Raw genomic sequence first — 21,427 nt, 5'->3', positions numbered from 1 at the left:
CAAGGGTGTATCGAAGCCTCTAATACTGTACAACACAAGATTCCTTTCATCAGACAACATGGCGCCGTCATTGGAACTTTACGAGAAGGCTACTGAGGGCTTGCCTGTCAAGCCCAATGTCACGAATGTTCACGGCGTGCCTGCGGTTAATGATCTCGAGTTTGAGAGCTCCGACAAACATGACAGAGTGTTGAAGGTGTTCCGAGCCTTCATTGCCGACCTTTGCCAGCAATTCAATGGCGGTCATCCAGGGTAAGCAAGATACCAACATATTGCTCTGACGTTCAATTTTAACATGTATCAAATAGCTCTGCCATGGGCATGGCAGCCATCGGTATTGCCCTTTACAAATACGTTATGAAGTACTCCCCCAGCAATTGCGAGTACTTCAACCGGGATCGGTTCGTTCTCTCTAACGGTATGTTTCCATGGAAGAATGCAGGCTGCTCTAGGAGGCCGACGAGCTGACAACGGGAAGGCCATGCTTGCCTGTGGCAATATCTCTTCATGCACCTTGTTGGCGTCAAGAGCATGACAATAGACCAACTGAAGTCTTACCACTCCGACAAGACTGATTCGCTGTGCCCTGGTCACCCGGAGATTGAAAACGAAGGCGTCGAAGTCACAACAGGACCCCTCGGTCAGGGTGTGGCCAACGCCGTTGGCCTTGCGATGGCCACAAAGAACCTTGCAGCTACTTATAACCAGCCTGGGTTTGAGGTTGTCAACAACATGACATGGTGCATGATTGGCGACGCGTGTTTGCAGGAAGGTGTTGGTCTTGAGGCTGTGTCCTTGGCCGGGCACTGGAAGCTGAACAACCTCTGCATCATCTACGACAACAACTCAATCACATGCGACGGAACGGCCGATGTTGCGAACACAGAAGATATTAACGCCAAGATGAGGGCAACGGGATGGAACGTTCTCGAGGTGCTCGACGGAAACTCCAACGTCGCTGGTAGGTTGCCAATCCCCAGTTATGCTTGAAGGCAGTCTTGCTAACAACGCTATTCACAGCTATTGCCAACGCCCTTATTGCTGCGCGAAGCAGCGATCGCCCTACCTTTATCAACATCCGCACCACGATCGGCTTCGGCTCAGTGAAGGCTGGCGACGCAAAGACCCACGGTGCAGCCCTCGGTGTCGATGATGTTGCAAACATTAAAAAGAGTTTCGGCCTGAACCCCGATGACCATTTCACCATCCCCAAGGATGTTTACGAGTTCTTTGCCGATTCTATTGAGCGCGGAAAGACCTACGAAAATGAATGGTCTGCAACTATTCAAAAGTACACAGAAAAGCACCCTGAACTCGCTGCTGAGTTCAAACTCCGCGTGGATGGTAAGATGCCGGACGACTGGACCAAGTACATTCCCAGCAAGGACGAACTGCCAACGGCCCCTACCGCCTCTCGCAAGTCTGCGGGTATCGTAGGCAACCCCCTGGGCGAGAAGATGAAGAATTTCCTCATCGGCACAGCGGACCTGACGCCGTCGTGCAACGTCGCCTACAACCAGAAGGTTGACTTTCAATCTGTAAGTTGTCCTAGTTGGGCTTATTGTCGTCGAGTACTGACATCGTGTCATAGCCTGAACTGCGAACTGCATGCAACTTGAACGGTAACTACAGTGGCCGCTATATCCACTATGGTATTCGAGAGCACGCCATGTGTGCCATCTCTAACGGCCTCGCTGCCTTTAGGAAAGGCACTTTCCTTCCTATTACCAGTTCATTCTTCATGTTCTATCTTTACGCGGCGCCAGCCGTCCGTATGGCCGCCCTCCAAGGCCTCCAGCAGATCCATATCGCCACCCACGACAGCATCGGCACAGGAGAGGATGGACCTACGCATCAGCCCATCGCCCTGCCTGCGCTCTACCGCGCCATGCCCAACACTCTCTACATTCGTCCGTGCGACTCGGAAGAGGTTGCCGGCGCTTTCATCACCGCCATCAATGCGACAGAAACACCTACCATTATTTCCCTATCCCGTCAGAACCTGACGCAGTACCCCCAATACTCATCGCGTGAGGGTGTTGCCAAGGGCGCGTACGTCTTTGTTGAGAACGACGACTTCGATGTCACTCTTATCGGTGTCGGCTCAGAAATGGGATTCACAATGGAGACCAAAGATCTGCTCGAGAAGGATGGCGTCAAGGCCCGGGTTGTCTCCTTCCCTTGCCCGCGCCTCTTCGAACAGCAGTCCCGGGAATACAAGCAGTCTGTGCTTAAGCCGCGGGCGGGCAAGCCGACTGTAGTCATTGAGGCTTATGCCGCGAATGGATGGGAGCGTTACGCAGATGCGTCCTTCTCGATGCGCCGGTTCGGTAAGAGTTTGCCCTCCAAGGCGGCGTACGACTACTTCGGATTCAAGCCAACGAGAATGGCACCCAAGATTAAGGAGCTCGTTGAGGAAGTTAAGAGAGATGGCATTGAGGTTTTGCGGGGTGATTTCAGAGACTTGAATGGTCCTTTGGGCGTTGGGTTTGAACACTAGATTGGCATTTTACTGGCATATTAAACGAACCCTATGATAATTCGGTATGAATATAAAGAAACATGACATTTCAATCTCCATTATTTCACGTTATTCCATCATTGTATGTACCTCGACTACAAAATGATAAACACGTACAACACCCAGTCAACATGACCCAGAGATCTTTGTAGGCCGCAGAAATCGAACGATACGAGGTAAGCCAAGGTTCCCCGCGCGTAGCCTAAATGCAAGAAGCTTCAGGGGCGGAGTTCCATGGTCGGGGGTACCTTGTCCTCCTCCGCATTCTCCCCGCCGCAGATCTCTCTTCTTTCACCAGTGGCAGAGGTCGCACTTCACATCAACTTCCTAATTTCTCATGATCCTTCTGAAGGCCTCGGGCTAATTATAGCCGCATCCGACGTCACGAACCATAATGCTGGGAAACGAGAGGGGTTACGGTCTATGTATGGCCCCGTTTCCCCCGGGTTGTCCTCCGTGTGGAGGAATTCGTACCGGTAATTATTCCGGGTAAATTGCTACAAAACCGCAAGGAAATCACCTTCCCTGTGAAGGACGCTGTAGCATCAGCTGTGGGACAGAGGCTGCTGCGTCCGAAATCTGAAGCTGTCATCATGGCTCTCAAGGCATTGGTCTACGTCGCTTTGCTGCCGGCGCTGGCCTTCGGGAAGATTGACAGGTAGGCTGTTGATTTTCAGCTTTCAATTGACTACAATACTGATCAATTGGACGTAGACAAAGAATTGTTTCGCAATTCAATGTCGTTCGCACCAACCTGATCAACAATGAGACGACGCCGTTGCAAGTAGGCAATGGAAACTTTGCGTTCAATGTCGACAGCACGGGTATGCAGGTGAGATACATAATCATCTCCGGGTGATATGGCTGCAGCTAACAGGTCTTGTAGACTTTTTTGCCATTCAACACCTTATCAAGCTGGGCCTGGCACAATGACTCGTTGCCAACAAACGGGTAATTCAACCTCATACCTCTTGTAACAGTCGTGCTGACCAAACCTGCAGCGAAAAACTCAGCGACTACACTGGCGTGCCCAGATTGACTCACGGCCGGAACGTCTCCTACGATATCCCCGACTCCAAGCTTCCCGAAGTCTCCCAATGGCTGATCGGGAACCCGAACCGCATCAACCTGGGACGCATCGGTCTTAAGTACAAGGGGGCTACCCTTTCGGCAGACAAAATCACAGATCCTAAGCAAGAGCTGGAGCTATGGAGTGGAATCGTCACTTCGACCTTCAAAGTCGCTGGGGAGACCGTGAAAGTGGTCACTCAGGGTGATTTTGACACGGACGCCGTCACCTTCCAGATCGACTCCAGTCTCCTCTCTTCCGGCGACCTCCAGGTTGAGCTTGACTTCCCATACCCGCCCATCCACACGACCAAGTACAAGTATGAGGTATTTGCGGGTGTCTACGACTTCCCCTTGAACCACACCACTCGCATTGTCAAGAGCTGTGGGCGACCGGATCTGGCGCACATCTACCACGAGCTACAAGAGACGAAGTACTACGTCAACTTGCGATGGCCCATCGACGCCCCGCTCGAACTCACCAGAGACGAACCTGAAGGCTCCAACAAAGTTACTGCTCATCGTTACACGCTGTCCACTCCGGATAGCTCTGCTTCTTCGTTCGTTTTCACGGCGCATTTCTCGCCTGACCGCCGGGAGCCTGAAGTTCCGTCGGAGATTCAGAAGCGCAATGTCGTTGGATGGCACGATTACTGGACTGAAGGTGGCTTTGTCGACCTTACCCTCTCGTCCAACCCCAACGCTACGGAGTTGCAGCGACGTATTATTTTGTCACAGTATCATGTCCGTGTCAACAGTGCTGCGTCTGGTCAGTCACCTCAGGAGAGCGGCCTGATGAACAATGGCTGGTATGGTAAGTTATTTTGAGCGATTCAAGTCCAAAGCTTGAAAGTGGCCGCTAACAGATGTTAGGCAAATTCCATATGGAAATGGTTGTCTGGCATAATGCCCACTGGGTTACTTGGGGTCGTAAGAAGTACTTTGACAATATCTTCCCTCAGCTTTACCAAACTCTTTTGCCGTCTTCCTTTGCCAGGGCTAAGGCAATGGGCTGGGAGGGAGCTAGGTGGGTGTCCTTGTTACATCAGCGCCAATATGTCCCCGGCTAACACAACGTCCTAGGTGGCCCAAGATGACCGAACTCATCACTGGTGTTAGCTCCCCAGGAGGTATTAACGGTCTTCTCCTATGGCAACAGGTGGGTGACCATTTCCGTGCGCGGTACTCCTTTCAAGAGAGGCTTTACTAATATTTACAGCCACACACAATGTACTTGGCGGAGTTGGCATATCAGTCCTCGCCAACTGAAGACACTCTGAAGCAGTGGGACGAGGTGATTACGGCGGCCGCCGACTACATGGCATCATACGCCTGGTTTAACCAAAGCTCGGGTCATTATGACTTGGGTCCACCGTAAGCTTCATTTTTGGTTGGCATGAAGACAAAGCTGACGATTGATTATCCAGTTCATATGGTGTCACCGAAAACACACCTCCTCTGCAGACTCTCAACTTGGCTTATGAGGTAAGATAACCAACCCCAAATATGATGTTCATGGCTTATATCCGTACAGATCGCATACTGGAGATACGGACTTGACAAAGCCCGCGAATGGAAGAAGAGACTGGGCCAGTCGGTCCCAGAGAGTTGGACCACTGTAGCGGAGAATCTTGCCCCTCCTCCCCAAGTGGACGGACGCTACGCTGTTTACGAAGGAGTCAACAGCACCTGGTGGAACGACCCAGAGCTCAACGGCGACCCGCGCAGTCTCATCATGATGCAGGGAATGCTCCCAGACACGCCCGCTGTCGATCCCGAGGTGGCCTTGAAAACGGCTGACAAGGTCTGGGAGGTCTGGACGGACCAGAAGATCCGCGGATGGGGACGGCCTGTGCTTGCAATCAACTCCGCCCGGATCGGCAACCCTAAGCGAGCCATCTACCACTTGACGGCGTACAGTTACTGGAAGTTTGACGATGCCGGTTTTGCCATAAGAGGGGGTGACGGTAAGTTTTCAAGTTTCCTCTGTTTTTGGTGTGACTTAGTGGCTGACTTTTGCAGGTGGCACGCCTCCACCTTTCATGCCTGGCAACGCCGGATTTCTCTACGCAGGTAAGCTTTGGTTTGCTCAACTTGGTTCAAAACCACATGGATTGCTAACAATGGCTTAGTCGCGTACATGGCAGCTGGGTGGCAAGGTTCGGAAGGCGACGCTCCAGGATTCCCAACCGATGCCGGCTGGGTTGTAAAGCACGAGGGCCTGCAAAAAGCTCCTTGAGGCATCTGAACTCTTCACAGTGTGCAGAAGCATTGCCACATTAGACAGTGTCATACAGAATGCGTTTTAATGTATAAATGTGTTTTGCTGGGAATAATATATGCTTGCGCGTTTATGGTACATGATATAATCTACCACTCTCTAATCTCACCTCCAGGTCCAATGAATCCAGGGCTCACCCACGCCTTGGCGTCCTTGGATAACTCACGGACCTGGTCCTCGTCAATCTCAATGCCCAATCCGGGTCCGGTGAGAAGATCAATGTATCCATCTGTGACCTTCCAGACCTCGGGGTTCTTGGTGTAACTCGTCAAGTCCTGGCCGGTGCTGTTGTAGTGGATACCCAAGCTCATCTCCTGGATGACAAAGTTGGGAGAGGCAAGATCAACTTGCACGTTGGCAGCAAGGGCAATAGGGCCAAGAGGGCAGTGGGGTGCCAGGGCAACATCGTACGCCTCGGCCATGGCGGCGATACGGCGCATCTCAGAGATACCACCGACGTGAGAGATATCAGGCTGCAGAATATCAACGCATCCAGCCTCCAAGAACGGCTTTACATCCCAACGGCTGTGGAGACGCTCTCCGAGAGCAATGGGGATAGAAGTAAGGCCGCTGATCTCTTTAATGCCGCCCAGGTGCTCCGAGAGAAGGGGCTCTTCGATGAAAAGGGGGCGATGGGGCTCAAGAGCCTTGGCGAGTTGCTTTGCCATAGGCTTGTGCACACGGCCGTGGAAATCAACACCGGCATCCATGCCAAGGGCCTTGACGGCCTTGACTCGCTCAACGGCAGCATCCAGAGCGTCCGGTGAGTCGAGCCAGCCGAGATCCTCGGTGCCGTTCATCTTGACAGCCTTGAAACCTTGCTCTTTTCTTGCGAGCCTATCTTCCTAGTTAGCATCTTCATGGGCATCAATTGTTGTGGTTGAGTTCACTAACGCTTGCTTCTCGACGTCATTTGGCCGGTCACCGCCAATCCAGGCATACACCTTGAGCTTGTCCCTCACCTTTCCGCCAAGCAGCTGCCAGATGGGAAGACCCAGCTTCCGTGCTATAAAGAAGGTTAGTTTGTAAAATTCGTGACTTCAGGGTACTTTACTGACCCTTCAAGTCCCACAAGGCAATGTCAATGCCTGCCAGAGCGCTCATGAACACCGGGCCACCTCTGTAGAAAGTCGTCCGCCAGGACATTTGCCAGATGTGCTCAATATCACTGCCAACGGTTAGCACCAAGAGTACATCAATCCATTCTTGCCAGGACAACGTACTCCGCCTCCATGCCACTGTATCTCTCAAACCAAGCATCAAGACATCCCTCGACAGCTTGGGTGTGTCCCTCCAATGACGCCTCACCCCAACCAACATTGCCGGCCTCGTCCGTGATTTTTACGAACAGCCACCTGGGTGGCACCCGGAAGTACTCCATCTTTGCGATTTTACCCATGATGAGCTTGTGTGGGGTAATGCGACGTTAGGTGAGGGGTTATTAAGAAGGGGAAGAAAGAATCAGAACTCAAGCGATGGATCGCGTTGAGATGGAGTGAATACAGATAGGACTGAGTTTGTGAGTACTTCCTTATTGCCCTTCTCTTGAGGCAATCGTGAACTATTATTACTGTGAGGAAGCGGGTCTTTGACGGAGTTGACGGAGTTGGATGCGACTATCGGAACATAGTCCGGAAGCACGCCGAGCCGTCTCCTCAATCCTGTCCGACTCCGCAGCCATCTCCATCGGAAGGAAGTACCTTAGCCGGCCCTAAGCGGCAAGTGGGGCAATAGCAGGGTCAATGCGGGGTTCGGTTTACCCTCACCCGAATCGTTACAGAGGGGCAACGGCTGGATGCGGGGGTCTCGGTGTGACCTTTTCCGCTCGGTGAGGAAAAGGTGACACGGAAAAGCTTCACCGAGAATTGGAGACTTGTGATTGGTGGTTCATTGTATTTCCATGTCTTTCATATCCATTGCCCTCCATTGCCCTCCATTGCCCCCCGATTCTATCTGTAAAGGGGCTTTCTAACTCTCTAATACACACATTTTTTTACTATGGGACTTTCTTTCATGCGGTACCTGCTCTAATCTTCTTCTGCTGTGCCACCCATGTCTCCACTGCCTTCTTCAGCGTCTCCGGGTCAGACTCACCGAAGATGTCTTGACCGAGACGGGCAGGGAAGTTGTAGCGGTGGTTTCTGTCAAGGGAGTTGATCTTCTCAAAAACGTCCTTGGGGAGCTCAAACACTGTGATTAAGTTAGCAACTGTGATAGTTACTCTTCTTGTGTGAATTGTTCTCACCTTCAAAGTTCTGCTCAATTCTTGAAGGAGTAACAGACTTGGGGAGAACGACAGTTCCTCTCTGGACAGCCCAGCTGATAAGGACCTGTGCGGGCTCCTTGCCCAAAGACTTTGCGAGCTCGTGAATGGTGGGGTCGTCAACGGCACTGCTCTTGTTGTTAGCTGCCCAGTTCTCTTGGCGCTGTACAGATATGCCACTTACCGAGGCAAGTTGTAGATGTTGTTGGCAAGGGGGCTGTAAGCCGTGACCACAATACCCTGCATTTACCCCAGATTAGCGAACCCGGCACTATGCAACCCCCCCAGATCTCTCTCTCTCTCTCTCACTCCGGGTGGCTTGTTAACTCACGTTCTCCTTGGACCAGGCCAGAAGGTCAGGCTGCTGCAGGTACGGGTGTGCCTCGATCTGGTTTACGGCCGGCTTGATCTCGGCCGTCTTCCACAGCTCCTCAATCTTCTCACGGGTGAAGTTGGAGACACCAATGGACCTGATCTTGCCCTTCTTGACAAGGTCTTCCATGGCCTTCCAGGTCTCGGCGATGGGCACATCAATGACATCAACCGCCTCGGTCACGGGGTGCAGGGGGAAGCGGTTGGTGTCGTTCTCCTTTCTGAAGGACACGGGCCAGTGAATCTAATGCACGACATTCTTGCGTTAGGCGGGGTCACCGTCAAAGCTTGTGGGGGAAAGGGGGGGGGGGGTCTCCTGGGGCCCGGAAGAGTGAGGGTCTTCTTCTTACCAAGTACAGGTCAACGTAGTCGGTCTGCAGGTCGGCGAGGGTGATGTCTAGCGCGGTCTCGACATCCTCGGCCTTGTGGTGGGTGTTCCAGAGCTTGCTGGTGATCTGAGACAAGGGGGTTAGCCGCTCGATACATTTTTAGAAAAGTCTGTTAAATGAACTTACGAAAATGTCTTTCCTGTCAACGCCAGAGGCCTTGAGACCGGCACCGACCTCCTTCTCGTTGTCGTAAACAGCAGCAGCATCAATGTGGCGGTAGCCGTTCTTCAAAGCGTGCTCAACGGCGTTCTTGACCTCATTGGGCTTGGATTGCTACACACATCACGTCTGTCAGCTTCGGATCTGATAATGGGCTGGCTGACAGCTTCCTACCCAAGTACCCAGGCCAACCGCCGGGATCTCGTGTCCCGAAAGGAGCTTGAAAGAGGTAGGAAGAGGCATGTTTGCAGAGTAGCTTTTCAGGGGAGTTACGTTTGCCGTTTTACGGATGTGTGTGCTTGTACAAGTGAGAAGAACTAATTTAGAAAAAGGCTGTTATCCGCGTTTAATGTTGTCATATGTCACACTCTGAAAAATCATGAATAAAATTGTCACAGGCCTCTTATATCCCCAACTTGAGGCTGTCGTCAGTCGCCAACGTCCTGCAATGTTTCCGTACTCACGGGACGCACTGAGGGGTCGCAGTGGCATCCGTGTACGGAGAAGGCATTAGTCAACCTCTTTTCCGGCGCTGGGCTGGAGGTGCCGCGCATGTAGCCGATCATGTCCGAAACGCCGGTGGGCCAGAAACATCGACAACGGGACGTTCCCCGCGCAAGCCCCCTTTTTGTGCAACGAGTCCCCACCCCCGCGTCATCACACCCCGAGAAACGCCATCCATGTGGATCGGAGCGCAACTTGCCTCGCGCCTTTGCCGAGGAGACCGAGACCGGTGGCTGAGAGAGGTGTCCCATCGCGCAATGTAAAATTGAGGGGTGGTGTCCAACAAAAATTCCGTCTGACAGAGAAAGGAGGTCTGGTCTGATCTTTGTTTGCAGCAAAAAAAAAAGTGATACCCAGCATTCTCGTGGCCAGTTCGAGAGCACAATCTTTCTTGTTTCTTTTCTCATCATCATCATCATACCCCCCATTAACACATTCACAATGTCCGGTGCCAGAGTTCCCCCCACGGGCGTCTTCGTCCCTGTCCCAACCTTTTTCCACCCCGCATCTGCCTCCGCGGGGTCCCTCCAGCCCAAGGTCGACGTCGAGACGCAGATCAAGCACAGCGTCTACCTGGCCAAGAATGGCATCCGCGGTCTGGTTCTCCTCGGCTCGACCGGTGAGGCCATTCACCTGAACAAGGCCGAGCGCATTGAGCTCGTTGCGGGTGTCAAGAAGGGCCTTGAGGAGGCCGGTTTCCCCGACTACCCCATCATGGCCGGTGTTCTCACCAACGGTGTTGACGAGACCCTCGAGTGGCTCGAGGACTACGCCAAGGCCGGCGCCCAATGGGGTCTCGTTCTTGTTCCTGGCTACTTCGGCACTGCCGCGAACCAGGAGAACATTAAGGAGTGGTACAACCTCATCGCCGACAAGAGCCCTCTGCCCATTCTCATGTGAGTGCATCTTATTCTTTAGGCGAGAAGAGATGAGCTGACTTAAAACTCCAGTTACAACTACCCCGGCGTCACCAACAACGTCCTCGTCGAGCCCGACACCTACAAGGACCTTGCCCAGCACCCCAACATTGTCGGTTGCAAGATGTAAGATTTTATCTAGCCATCTTTTCCTGAAGTTGTTTGATTCTAACTGGACCAGGTCCCACGGCAACGTCTCCCTCCACATCCAAGTCTCCTCCGACCCGCGCATCGACCACTCCAAGTTCCGCGTCTACAGCGGTTTCGGCCAGCAGCTCGCCCCCATCGTCCTCTTCGGCGCCGCCGGCGTCATCGACGGCCTCGCCGCGTTCTACCCCAAGACCGTCTCCCGCCTGTTCGCCCTCGCCGAGAAGCGCCCCGTCGAGCAGGGCACCCTCGAGGAGGTCCAGCGCCTGCAGTACGCCGTCTCCCGCGCCGAGGACTTCATCGGCAAGACCGGCATCATCGGCATCCGCGAGGGGATCATCCAGAAGGCCGGCTTCGGCGCTCTCGAGGGCGGCCGTCTGCCCCTCAAGGGCCGTCTGCCCGAGGCCACGTGGAAGTCTCTCGAGGCTCTCCTGCTGTCGGACATTGACAAGATTGAGAGCTCCCTGTAAATTCCTTGCCACTGCATAGCTAGCGGGTTGATTATGAATACATGATGATTTGGCCATGAATGTGCACAACTTCAATTGAGATGAAATGACGGATGCAATGTGTTGAGGGGATTGACAATTAAAAACCAGCCAGAGTTTTCCTAATCAAATGGAGATCCCGAAAGATGATAAAGACGGTTTCCTATGTTAGAGTACTCTCTGTTCGGCCGCTGTAAGGACACCATAAAATTCAGCAGCTCAGCGTCTTCTACTGTGTTTGGAGGGGTAACGGGAAGAAAGGCGGGGAGCTGGGTTAGTTACCCCGCCATCGGTGGGGCACAATATCAGTCCCAATTAGGCAGCCTCTGGTATAACAAGATCCGGAATGGTGTAATGGTCAACATTTGACGCTCTCATGCGAGGGCTCCGTCAGGCTCGGGGTTCAATTCCCCGTTCCGGAATTTCTTTTGCCAATCTCATGAAATTTTGCTGTCTTTGTTTTTCAGAATCGATTTTATCTGCTTTTCGTCTTGAATATTATTTCTTATGGTGCGTGCCTTTCGTACTCTTCCAATAATGGCTGTGGCTGGTACGTTCGGTGTGGCGCTCACGTCTGTGTGGATCTCGGGACTATCAACAGCAAGATTAGAAAAGTCGAATGGTAGCTGTATCCGCTCAAGTTTGCCGCTTAATTATGATTGTCGTTAGAACCCGTCTGAAGAATACTGTACCAAAAGATCATTTGCAGCCTTTTAAATGTCTTTGTACTTGTACCTACGTTTAGGACGTCATCTTGTGTGGTGCGAATATCGCATCTTTTTCTTAACCATGTGGCCGAAATCACTCGGTACTCTTACGACTTTTTAGTCGAGAACAATCAACTAAAGTCGGGCAATTACGTGATGGAAATAATAACCTCAGCTTCGCTTTAGCAACAGGAAGTACACTTTTTGTCTTAATACTTTAGCACTATTGTGCTCGCCGTCCTTGCTCCACAGGCAATACCAATTGAGGGGGCAAAATGTTGAAGAAATGGAAATGACAACAGATACATGCCACTGCGTAAATATACATCTTGAGGGTTTTTAAGCTGAAATAATATTGTGAATTGCCTCTCTTATGATTGCCGAGAAGAATATGTCTTTCATCGGATCGTATTGACTCTGGTTCCCGACATGCCGCTTACTACAGGATGAGGGAAAAAATGGTAAACCTTAAAAGTAATCTGATGATCTGATAAGCAGACAAAATGGAGACCAACTATCTACTATATCATCTAGTTGCACCGGACCCTCTTCTCGCCGAGTTTATTTTCTAGCCCACTTACTCAGGTAGTCTTAGAAGTAAGTGATCGTCAGGTTACATGCCAAGGCCTTACATAAAAGTTTGCCAGCCTCTACGCGTAACTGAATAAATATTTTCGGGCTTCATAACTCGAATTAACAAAAAGAAGCAATTCCCTCAGCTGAGAGTTATGGCACTGGGAGAACGTGATGGCTACACCGGAAGTCCAGCGTACGGGTGAGAAAAGTATAAGATGGGCATCAACTAGCCATGAATGCAAACAACATCCAATAGCAAAGGCCGGCAACAAGTTTTACACGCCACGGTAATCCTTCTAAACGCTCGTACTTTGATGCGAACAAAGTCACCATGAAGTCCTTCTTTGTGCTACTACTCGCCACAGCTACCGCAATGGCAGCTTCTCTCCCAAACAGCGACAACACCCTGACCCTCCTCAACCGCCAGTTCAGCGGTTGCGATAACTGCCACAACAACCCCGAATATCGTTGCGAGATTATCGACCGTTGCGTTCACAGCAAATGTTGCTAGACACCTGGTGGTTTGACGTGTATACCATCTGCTGCCAAAAAGTACAGTTCGGCCTTTTTGTTATGCAGTGATCACATATTGACGTCAGCAGGCTCCTTAACGAATCATGGTCGAGTACGATATCGATGGAATATACTTGTGGAATCGGCGACAAGCTCTATCAGGAGGGTACTTGTGACGTTTTGGTTCCCTGGGAACACAAACTAGAAGAAGCCTTGCAAGGTGGACCTTGCTTACAACAACTCCCTCTAGCCGTGCTGAATATGCGGCTACTGGCTTTGCAGCTCTATTTTAATTGAAGCTACGTCTTTATTTCTTACGCTGTGCCTTTAGAGTGTGCTTAATTAGTGCATGTTATTGTTCCCAAACTACAATTCCCACCGACGACTATAACCTGCATCTGAGCATTACCATAGTCCACTCGGTTGAAATTGCTAAACCATCAATTGCACACCCTTCAAGAATGAAGAAACGTCACACAGCACAGGCTGCAGGTCAACATTGCAGCTGTTTTGAGAACTGCATTATAGATTTCATCATCTGCAAGAACACAAGTTTCGGGGCACATTTACCGCGAAAGAGGACCATCTTGATCCGAAGTGCTCGTTTCTAAGAGGAAGAATGGAAAAGTATACGGATAACCACATGCGAGTTGCAGTTTGGAGTAGTTGGGAATGAGAAAGCCAACAGCGCAGTCACATCATGTTGCAACATCGGGATCTTAAATTCCACCACGTACATTTCGGGGCTTTTAGCGGCAGTACACAAATCCGCCTCACTGCGGCTTTGAAACCGGGTGGCAGAAGTGGATGCCGACGCCGGTGCATCTCATCCCGACAGCGCCTCTCAGCAGCCTGTGCACCTCATTGTCATCTCACCCCAAGTTGGTCATCTCACTAAATGGAAAAGACCTATCGTCAAACCCACCGTACAATAGCATCTTTTTCACAATGTCTGCATCCAATCTCACTTCACGCCCGCCTTTCTCATCCCTTCCTTTGGACCCAAACGGACCTCCCGGGAATGCATGGGGTCTCTATGGTAAAGACGACAAGCTGGGAGCGCTAAACCTCCTCACCCCTGCTGTCGTCGCCGCCGCCGCAGCTTCAGAAATTCGAACCGGTGACCGGGTGTCACTAGACTGGTCGCTGAACAACCCGTCCCAACCAAGCTTCGATCGAGCGCCGTTCGAGTCGAAGCTTGTCAATCGCACAAAGATTGACGGTGAGGGGAGAACCGTCAATGACGACATCCTACACTTTAACACGCAGTGTAGTAGCCAGTGGGATGGGTTCAGACACTATGGTAAAATGGAATTCTGGTCTCAGATGGAAATCCACGTGGCTAATGTGAGACACGAAGGATACCAAAAAGCGAAAAGATACTACAACAACACCACGCAGGAAGATTTGGACAACCCTGAAAACATAGGCATTGACGGTGAGTAATGCCTGTTGACACGGTGCGCGCACCCCCAGCTGAATCGAACGCCTTTTACAGCCTGGGTTGAGAAAGGTGGCATCGTCGGACGCGGAGTCCTTCTCGACTACGCCAGCTTCTGCGCTCGGCACTCTATTCCCCTCGATGCTTTCACCAGTAGTGAAATCTCCCTCGCTCATCTGAAGCAGATTGCAAAGGAGCAAAATGTCACTTTCCGCCCTGGAGACATATTATTCGTCCGCTCAGGTTTCACAGCAGGCTACAACGCAAAGGACAAGGCTGCGCAAAATGCCATTGCCGCACGAGAGAGCCCAGACTTCCTCGGCGTAGAGCCTACCAAGGACGTTTTGCAATGGCTTTGGGAGTCTGAATTTGCAGCAGTAGCCGGCGATGCACCGAGCTTTGAGAGAGCACCCATCGCGGGTCCTCACACTGCGGTGGGAGGCAAGTGGAAGGGTGAGGAGTGGGAAGAGGAAATGCAGACGGGTGGATTGCTGCATCAGTGGCTCTTGGGCGGATGGGGGCTTCCCATAGGTGAAATGTTTGATCTGGAGGCATTGAGCGCAAAGTGCCAGGAGCTTGGGCGATGGTCATTCTTTGTCAGCAGTGTTCCACTGAAAGTAAGTCTTTTTGTGTTTGTGACTGTGATGATGACTCGGGGCCATGTTGCTGACATTTGAATCAGGTCCCTGGAGGTGTCGCTAGTCCGCCAAATGCGGTTGCGATCTTCTGAGAAAGAAAAATGGCTAGAGACTGCTACGTAGTAAACCTTCAACTATAGATAGTACTTGAGGCCTTAATAGAACGTTTCCAAACAATGAAACATTCCCTATTTGGCAAATTCCTCGTTTCCATCATGTTCTTCACGTTCTATTGCGTGACATAGTTTGAGCTCGGGCACAAGTTGAGAGGAAATACATAAAGCCGTGTCTCACCCCCAAACTCAGTTGGCCTTTGTTGGTCGGTATCGCAGAGCCCCTGGTTGTTTTGAAATTACTCTGGCCCATCAATTGGACTTTACTAGCCACAAGTAGCTCTACGACGTTGTGCTGTCCTTGAGGCTGGGCGAGGTGGTCGCATTCATCCCATGCAATCTAGTCCCAAAATTCAAGCTCATTTCCGTGACCTCGTGTTCTGTTGCCCCAACACAAACCCTAGACCCTTGGTCCTGATCCCTTGAACTCTCCAACTGTCCCCTCCTAGCCTGCCCTGTTCCTGTGCCAAGCATGCAGATTCTTTAGTAGTTCTGGATCAGTCGACTCGGGCGCCTTCGGGGCCACCTCCCCGCAAGGACATGGCACAAGGATGTCTCCTTACCGGGGGGGAGACTTGAATGGGGGGCAACCGGGTACCCCGCATTGTCTTTCCCCATTCCCAAAAGGATTAAGAATGAGGTGACATTTCCGTCCTCCACGTCCCGCCCTGGGTCCCTCTCTTCTTCCCCCCTTCCACTCACTTCGAGGGCCATGTTTCCGTGTGTCCAGCTCCAGCAGCAGGATCAGGGGAGTCTGCCGCGCCAAATTGCTCGCTGTTTGTTGCTGCAACTGGGGACCGGCGCCGCGCCACCGTCGCCTCCAGTCTCTGGACTGACGGAGAACCGACGGCAATGGACCTGGACTCTGACGAGGTCGACTCCGGTGTCGGCATCGGCATCGGGAGCAACGGCACCAGCCTTAATGCCAATGCCAATGTTGCCGCCAACACCATGAATGGGGCGGCCCATCACGGGAATCGCCGCCATTCCCACTCACACCACAGTACCCATAGCCTGGATAACCATGGCCACATCCATAGGCACAACAGCACTAGTTCTATCAACGGCAATGGAAACATCAACAACAGCGGAGCCAACGGTAACGGCAATGCCACTCTTAACCATAACAACAGTAACATCAACAACGGCAACGGCAACGGCAATCAGCAGCTTGCTTCTCCGCCCCTTACACTTCCGCCTAACCCAACCCCTTTGTCCGAGAGCAGCAGCAGCAGGCGTCGTCGTCACCGCGACAAGGAACGCGTTCGAGTCACCAGAGCCTGTGACAGGTGCAAGAAGCGCAAGATCCGCTGCACGGGCATCCAGCCGTGCGAATTGTGCATCCGCACCGAGTCCCACTGCACTTACAACGCGTCTTATGCACGCGGTCGCCAGCCGCCCGTGGCCACTCGGGAAGATGTCGCCCGAATGGACCTCGACGGCCTCGACGTCTCCGTGCCGGCGGGAAACCCCAACAATTCCGCTGGTGGAGGGGGAGGAGGAAGAGGAGGAGGAACAGGAGGAGGTCATGGTGCCGTCTCTGCGTCGTCTGCTGCCGGCGACGATGCCCTGATGGCACCCATCGTCGTCGACGCCTCGGAACATGTTATTGATTCTGACAACCACTCGGATGAGAACATGATGAACGGCTCCAACTTGGTCATGGGCAGCGTTGGTCCCGGCACCGCTGAACCTCCCTCGCGGGCTTCTCCAGAGCCCACCCAGACTGATCTCCAGGGCCACTACGTCGGGCCTTCGTCCGGCGTGTCATTCCTCTTGCGGGTTCAGAAGAGGCTGCACCAGGCCGTTTCCTTCTCCCAGGCCTCTTCCATCTTCACTTTTGGCGATGCACCCCTGCCCGACTTTGACCCCAGCGGCGCGTTCTGCGTGCTGCTGTCCAAGGAGGAGGCCACAACTCTGCTCAAAAGATACTTTGACTTTGCCGTCCCGACACACCGCTTCCTCCATCGCCCCACCGTCGAAGGTTGGCTCGAGGAGTTTTATGCTACGAACGGTGCCATGAAGAGCCAGGAGGACGCACCCGCGCGTAGGGCTCTCTTATTTATGGTGTTTGCTCAGGCGCAGGAGTACATGGTCACCACCCAAACTCGTGAAAACTCTGAAGTCAGGTAGGTTAACGCTCCCTAGGGCTGACCTCCCCTCCCTCTCTCCCGCACCCCCCCGGAGAATATCCATGACATCTATATACACAAACCCTTGACGACTAACACGGCAATACAGCGCTCGTTACTTCTTGGCTGCAGATCATCAGCTTTCCAAAGAGAGAGGCGCCGTGCGCCTGACTAGCGTACAGGCTCGCTTATGCCAGTGCTTCTGGCTGTTATCACAGTCTCGCATCAACCATTGCTGGAGTTTGTTCGGCACGGCAGGCCACCTGGCCCTCGCCATTGGCCTGAACCGCAACCGTCACGCAGACCCGGCAGGGGGATATAACTACATTGAGCTCGAGTGCCGCAGACGCACGTTCTGGTGTGCATACAGCCTCGACAACTACCTTAGCGCCGCGCTGGGCCGCCCCAGGACCTTTCACGATGAGGACATTGACCAGGAGCTCCCCTCCTGTTCGGAGGACGGGGATCTGCACGCGGACCACATCACACCCCGCATGGGTCGCGGGCAGTCCCTTATGCTGGCCCCCGTAGCTCACGTCAAGTAAGTGGACCACCCCCCTTTTTGTTCGTCTTGTTGTTGCATTAGATACTGACTTGCCGATGCAAGACTTTCGCGGATAGTAAGCATGATTCTGCGGGATCTTTACTCCATACGGCCATCGTCGTTCTCCAACAGGTGTGCGCTAGCAGCCAAGTATTCGCAGAACTTGAAGCAGTGGAGGGCTGAGCTGTCGCAATTTCTTGATGATGGTATCAATATGGCTCTCCTTATTCCCATTTTCCAGCGGCAAAGGAATGTCTTGAATCTGGCGTATTGGCACGCCATGATACTCACTCACCGTCCATTTCTTCTCAGCAATTTTGCTAGACTGCAGCGGAACGGAAAGAGTCGCCGCCACAGCGTGGCTCACAAAGACCAAGCCGAAGATAGTGTCCAAGCATGCTTGGATGCGGCCATGCACGTAGTGGATACAGTGAACGACTTGATTCAGGCAGGCCAGCTGTTCCGCGCGTTTTGGGTAAGATACATCACGGCTTCATGCGCGTCTTATACAAGCTGACGGTAATTTCAGTTCACCTCATACTTTGCCTTTTCTGCAGTCGTCGTGCTCTACGTTTATACGATACAGCAGAGGACCGCGCCGGCCGAGACCTGGCAATCCTACTTCAACGCTGCGACTCGCTGTCAAACGCAGCTGGCTACGCTGGCCGATAACGAGTCTCAGCTAGCCGCCCGTTACTGCCTTGTCCTCGAGGAGTTGCGTACTGAGGCGTTGAGGCAGACGGAGCGTCTTCACAACGCGGCCGTGGCGAACCAGAACGGCGCGTCGCTGGCTCGTGCCGTCGTCTCCAACACTGAAGAGTTGCAGAATCAGCACGAGCAACATGCCCTTGTGGGACTCAACTTCCCGGACGTTGCTCACGCGGAGGACTTTGTGGGATTCGATGCGAGCCCGAGCAGTTCTTTGGCCGATATGACGAGCTGGGGCCAATTCGATTCAATGGTGAGTTACCAAATGCCGGTTTTGACTTGTAAAAAGATGCTGATTAAGTTTTGCTAGGTCACCTCGGGCTTTGGCGGACTTGAAGCCTTGCTGAATGACGACTCACTACGATTCTAATGATTATTCAATGTCAGACGACGGGTTTTGGAGATCCTCTTTGCGTTGCACTTTCTTGTGAGATTTCTACGGGTGGTTCTTCTCTCCTCGGGGAGACAGTTATGTCTAGGCGCATGGCGGTGTCTTGTGGTTTATTTGCTCGAGGCTACAAATTTACGCAACTTGTAAAGGATCAAATATTATCAACCCATGTCAAAATTACAGTCATCAGATGCATTATTTATACCTAAGATATTTACAGACTCTACACGCTCAACGTCGCGCAGACATGTGTCGTTAATCCGTGAGTCTCATCATGACGTCGCCGCCTCGAGGCCTTCCAGAATCGCCAATACGCCCTCGGCGCCTGGGTCTGGCACCTTGCCCCAGGCAGACTCCTCCACGTACACTGCTCTGCCCAACGATGCCGCCATACCCTTGGTGGCCTCGACTCCCTTTCTCGCCTCCGCAACAGCATCCTTGACGCTGCCGGTGCTCTCCAGGGTCTTCACGAAAGGCTCCAGGGCATCCAGGAGGGTTCTGTCGCCCTGTCTCGCAGGAGTAGCCTGCTGTAGGATCTCCAAAGCTCCAACGGCCACCTTGGTCCATGCCTTGAGGTCAAGAACACCGGCCTCGGCCTTGCGCAGCTCCGAAGAGAGCGCCGCGAAGAAGATGCTGTAGATGGCGCCCGAGGTGCCGTCCATGTTGTCCTCAATGACGTTTGTAAGATCGATAGCCGTGCGGACGGCGTCATCGCTTACGGATGACGATTCGGTGTATTTTGAAACAGCCTTGGCTCCTCTCACCAAGGTGACACCGCAGTCACCGTCACCGACCTGGCTGTCGTGGGCGGTGATCTGGGGCTCGGCGTCAATCAGTCTCTTTGACGCCTCGGCGACGACCTTCTTGAAAACGTCCACGTTCACTACAGGTATTCATCGTCAGTAACGGGGATGCCAGGCTAGCTATGTGAAGTGACTTACGCTGGACGCCGCTCTTTGCGCCGTCAGACCCATGGCTTGCCTCTGCGCTCTCAACGAGGCGCTGCTTGGGGTCGCTGCCGGTTTCGTTGCGGGGCGAGTAAGCCCAGCCGACGGCGTCGGTGCTGGCGTCGATGTACTTGAGGATTTCAGGGGTGGCCTTGAGCAGAGTGATACTGAAACCAGGGCCGTTCAGACTCGTCATGTACGTTCCGGAAATGACGCGAGCGAGCTTGAGACCTCGGGCACCTGCGCAGGGTTAGATGGTATTACTCTCATTTCGCAGAGCCGGGGGCAGATTCTTACCGAGAGCATTGACGACCTTGGCAGTGATGCCGCCGAACTCCAGGGGCGAGACGCCACCCAAGTTGTTCACCAGGGCAACGACGTCCTTTGCATCGGAAAAGTCGACGTACGCTCTGTCCGAGTCGTTGGTGTCGAGGAGCTGGTTCAACATGGCATCAATGAGCTTGGTCAGCTCGGGCCGGGGCTTCAGAACCTGGCAACCGGGCTCATTGTGAATACCCATTCCCAGCTCAACCTGGTCGCCGGATGAAGGCGCCGCGGCCTCACGGCCGGGGATGTGCACATGGTCCAAGGACGCGCCAACCGTGACGAGGTTATCGGTGACCGTCTTGCCCAACTTGAGCACGTCCGCCAGCGACGCGCCGGTTTCCTTGTATGCACCAAGGATCTTGTGGACGAGCACAGTGCCTGCGAGGCCGCGGCGTCCGACCTTGCCACTCTTCTTGCGGCCGACGGAGACATCGTCGCCGACGATGAGCACCTCAACGGGAACTCCCAAGCTGGCCTTTGCCTTCTCAGCGGCCAGGTGGAAGTGGAAGATGTCACCAGTGTAGTTCTTGATAATAAGAAGCACACCCGCGGGGGAAGCTACGCGGCCAATGCCGGACAGGATCTGCGCGACACTGGGGGAGGCGAAGATGGAACCAGAGACAGCAGCTGTGAGCATGCCGTCTCCGACGAAGCCGGCGTGAGCGGGCTCATGACCGGCACCGCCTCCTGAGAGGAGGGAGACCTTTTGTGAGTCGTTGTTTGTAAGCCAGATTGCTGTTCAATATGAAGTCAGTTGGTGTTTCTTCTCGTAGTGCCACAGAGATCCGGGATAAGGCCACATACCCTTCTTTGACTTGTCGAGCGTCAAGCCCGAGTGCGTCAAGACCAAGCTCTCGAGGGCATCGAGAACGAGGTTCTCAGCTTCGTCGTAAAAGTGCTGGGACATTGTGTTCACGGGAAATTCAACAAGACAAACTGCACGAAACAAAACACATTCAACTTCCTACGTTGATAGCTTCTTACGCGTTATCGTGGAATCCTCTCATATTAAGAAAAATCCCCCCCTCAACTGATAACCCCGCAGTATACCCCTCCAGCCACCACATCGTTCGACTCCCCGCCTGGCCCCGCGAGTTACTCGAACCCCTCGGCTCCCCCGCAATCTCTTCAGTCGGAAATACTCCTAGGTTCCGATCCGATCGATACGGAGGAGGAGAAACTGAGCTTCCTCCTACCGGCATGTGGCACACCGGGGGAAGTGGTCTGTGCGTCCAGACGGAGGGGCTTATCCGTCTACGACGCCCGGTGTGCTTTTCCGTC

General features: G+C 53.1%; 8 protein-coding genes across 8 annotated transcripts; 5 read left to right on the top strand and 3 right to left on the bottom strand.

Annotated features, from left to right (window-relative positions):
* Positions 1-58: 58 nt before the first annotated feature.
* On the top strand, positions 59-2,500 carry CTRU02_210710 (transketolase; the record flags this gene model as incomplete). Its single annotated transcript, XM_036722041.2, has 5 exons — positions 59-252; positions 309-418; positions 479-961; positions 1,021-1,538; positions 1,592-2,500. 5 exons carry the CDS (start codon positions 59-61, stop codon positions 2,498-2,500), a joined length of 2,214 nt encoding a protein of 737 aa, XP_036586413.2.
* A 614-nt stretch (positions 2,501-3,114) lies between these two features.
* CTRU02_210709 (uncharacterized protein) lies at positions 3,115-5,828 on the top strand (the record flags this gene model as incomplete). The annotated part of the gene is made up of 11 exons (XM_036722042.1): positions 3,115-3,179; positions 3,236-3,353; positions 3,408-3,472; positions 3,523-4,403; positions 4,463-4,616; positions 4,673-4,748; positions 4,809-4,963; positions 5,017-5,074; positions 5,124-5,556; positions 5,612-5,662; positions 5,722-5,828. The coding sequence occupies 11 exons, from the start codon at positions 3,115-3,117 to the stop codon at positions 5,826-5,828; spliced, it is 2,163 nt and encodes a 720-aa protein (XP_036586414.1).
* Positions 5,829-5,959: 131 nt separating this feature from the next.
* Positions 5,960-7,269, bottom strand: CTRU02_210708 (mandelate racemase/muconate lactonizing enzyme domain-containing protein; the record flags this gene model as incomplete). The annotated part of the gene is made up of 4 exons (XM_070205497.1): positions 5,960-6,707; positions 6,765-6,876; positions 6,929-7,038; positions 7,094-7,269. The coding sequence occupies 4 exons, from the start codon at positions 7,267-7,269 to the stop codon at positions 5,960-5,962; spliced, it is 1,146 nt and encodes a 381-aa protein (XP_070060740.1).
* Positions 7,270-7,881: 612 nt separating this feature from the next.
* CTRU02_210707 (aldehyde reductase 1) lies at positions 7,882-9,296 on the bottom strand (the record flags this gene model as incomplete). Its single annotated transcript, XM_070205496.1, has 7 exons — positions 7,882-8,060; positions 8,116-8,261; positions 8,318-8,373; positions 8,465-8,749; positions 8,856-8,960; positions 9,021-9,167; positions 9,228-9,296. 7 exons carry the CDS (start codon positions 9,294-9,296, stop codon positions 7,882-7,884), a joined length of 987 nt encoding a protein of 328 aa, XP_070060739.1.
* Positions 9,297-9,998: 702 nt separating this feature from the next.
* Positions 9,999-11,091, top strand: CTRU02_210706 (dihydrodipicolinate synthetase family protein; the record flags this gene model as incomplete). Its single annotated transcript, XM_036722044.1, has 3 exons — positions 9,999-10,453; positions 10,508-10,600; positions 10,656-11,091. 3 exons carry the CDS (start codon positions 9,999-10,001, stop codon positions 11,089-11,091), a joined length of 984 nt encoding a protein of 327 aa, XP_036586416.1.
* A 2,762-nt stretch (positions 11,092-13,853) lies between these two features.
* CTRU02_210705 (major facilitator superfamily transporter) lies at positions 13,854-15,076 on the top strand (the record flags this gene model as incomplete). The annotated part of the gene is made up of 3 exons (XM_070205495.1): positions 13,854-14,343; positions 14,404-14,963; positions 15,029-15,076. 3 exons carry the CDS (start codon positions 13,854-13,856, stop codon positions 15,074-15,076), a joined length of 1,098 nt encoding a protein of 365 aa, XP_070060738.1.
* Positions 15,077-15,949: 873 nt separating this feature from the next.
* On the top strand, positions 15,950-18,851 carry CTRU02_210704 (fungal specific transcription factor domain-containing protein; the record flags this gene model as incomplete). Its single annotated transcript, XM_036722046.1, has 5 exons — positions 15,950-17,226; positions 17,339-17,770; positions 17,837-18,248; positions 18,303-18,734; positions 18,792-18,851. The coding sequence occupies 5 exons, from the start codon at positions 15,950-15,952 to the stop codon at positions 18,849-18,851; spliced, it is 2,613 nt and encodes an 870-aa protein (XP_036586418.1).
* A 293-nt stretch (positions 18,852-19,144) lies between these two features.
* On the bottom strand, positions 19,145-21,053 carry CTRU02_210703 (dihydroxyacetone kinase; the record flags this gene model as incomplete). The annotated part of the gene is made up of 4 exons (XM_036722047.1): positions 19,145-19,755; positions 19,814-20,065; positions 20,117-20,881; positions 20,951-21,053. The coding sequence occupies 4 exons, from the start codon at positions 21,051-21,053 to the stop codon at positions 19,145-19,147; spliced, it is 1,731 nt and encodes a 576-aa protein (XP_036586419.1).
* Between the last annotated feature and the right edge of the window lie 374 nt (positions 21,054-21,427).

Source organism: Colletotrichum truncatum, assembly GCF_014235925.2.
Source record: "Colletotrichum truncatum strain CMES1059 chromosome Unknown Contig_0007, whole genome shotgun sequence".
Classification (NCBI taxonomy): Eukaryota; Fungi; Ascomycota; class Sordariomycetes; order Glomerellales; family Glomerellaceae; genus Colletotrichum; species Colletotrichum truncatum.
Note: the sequence above shows the minus strand (reverse complement) of the source record. Positions and strands in the feature narration are given on the sequence as shown.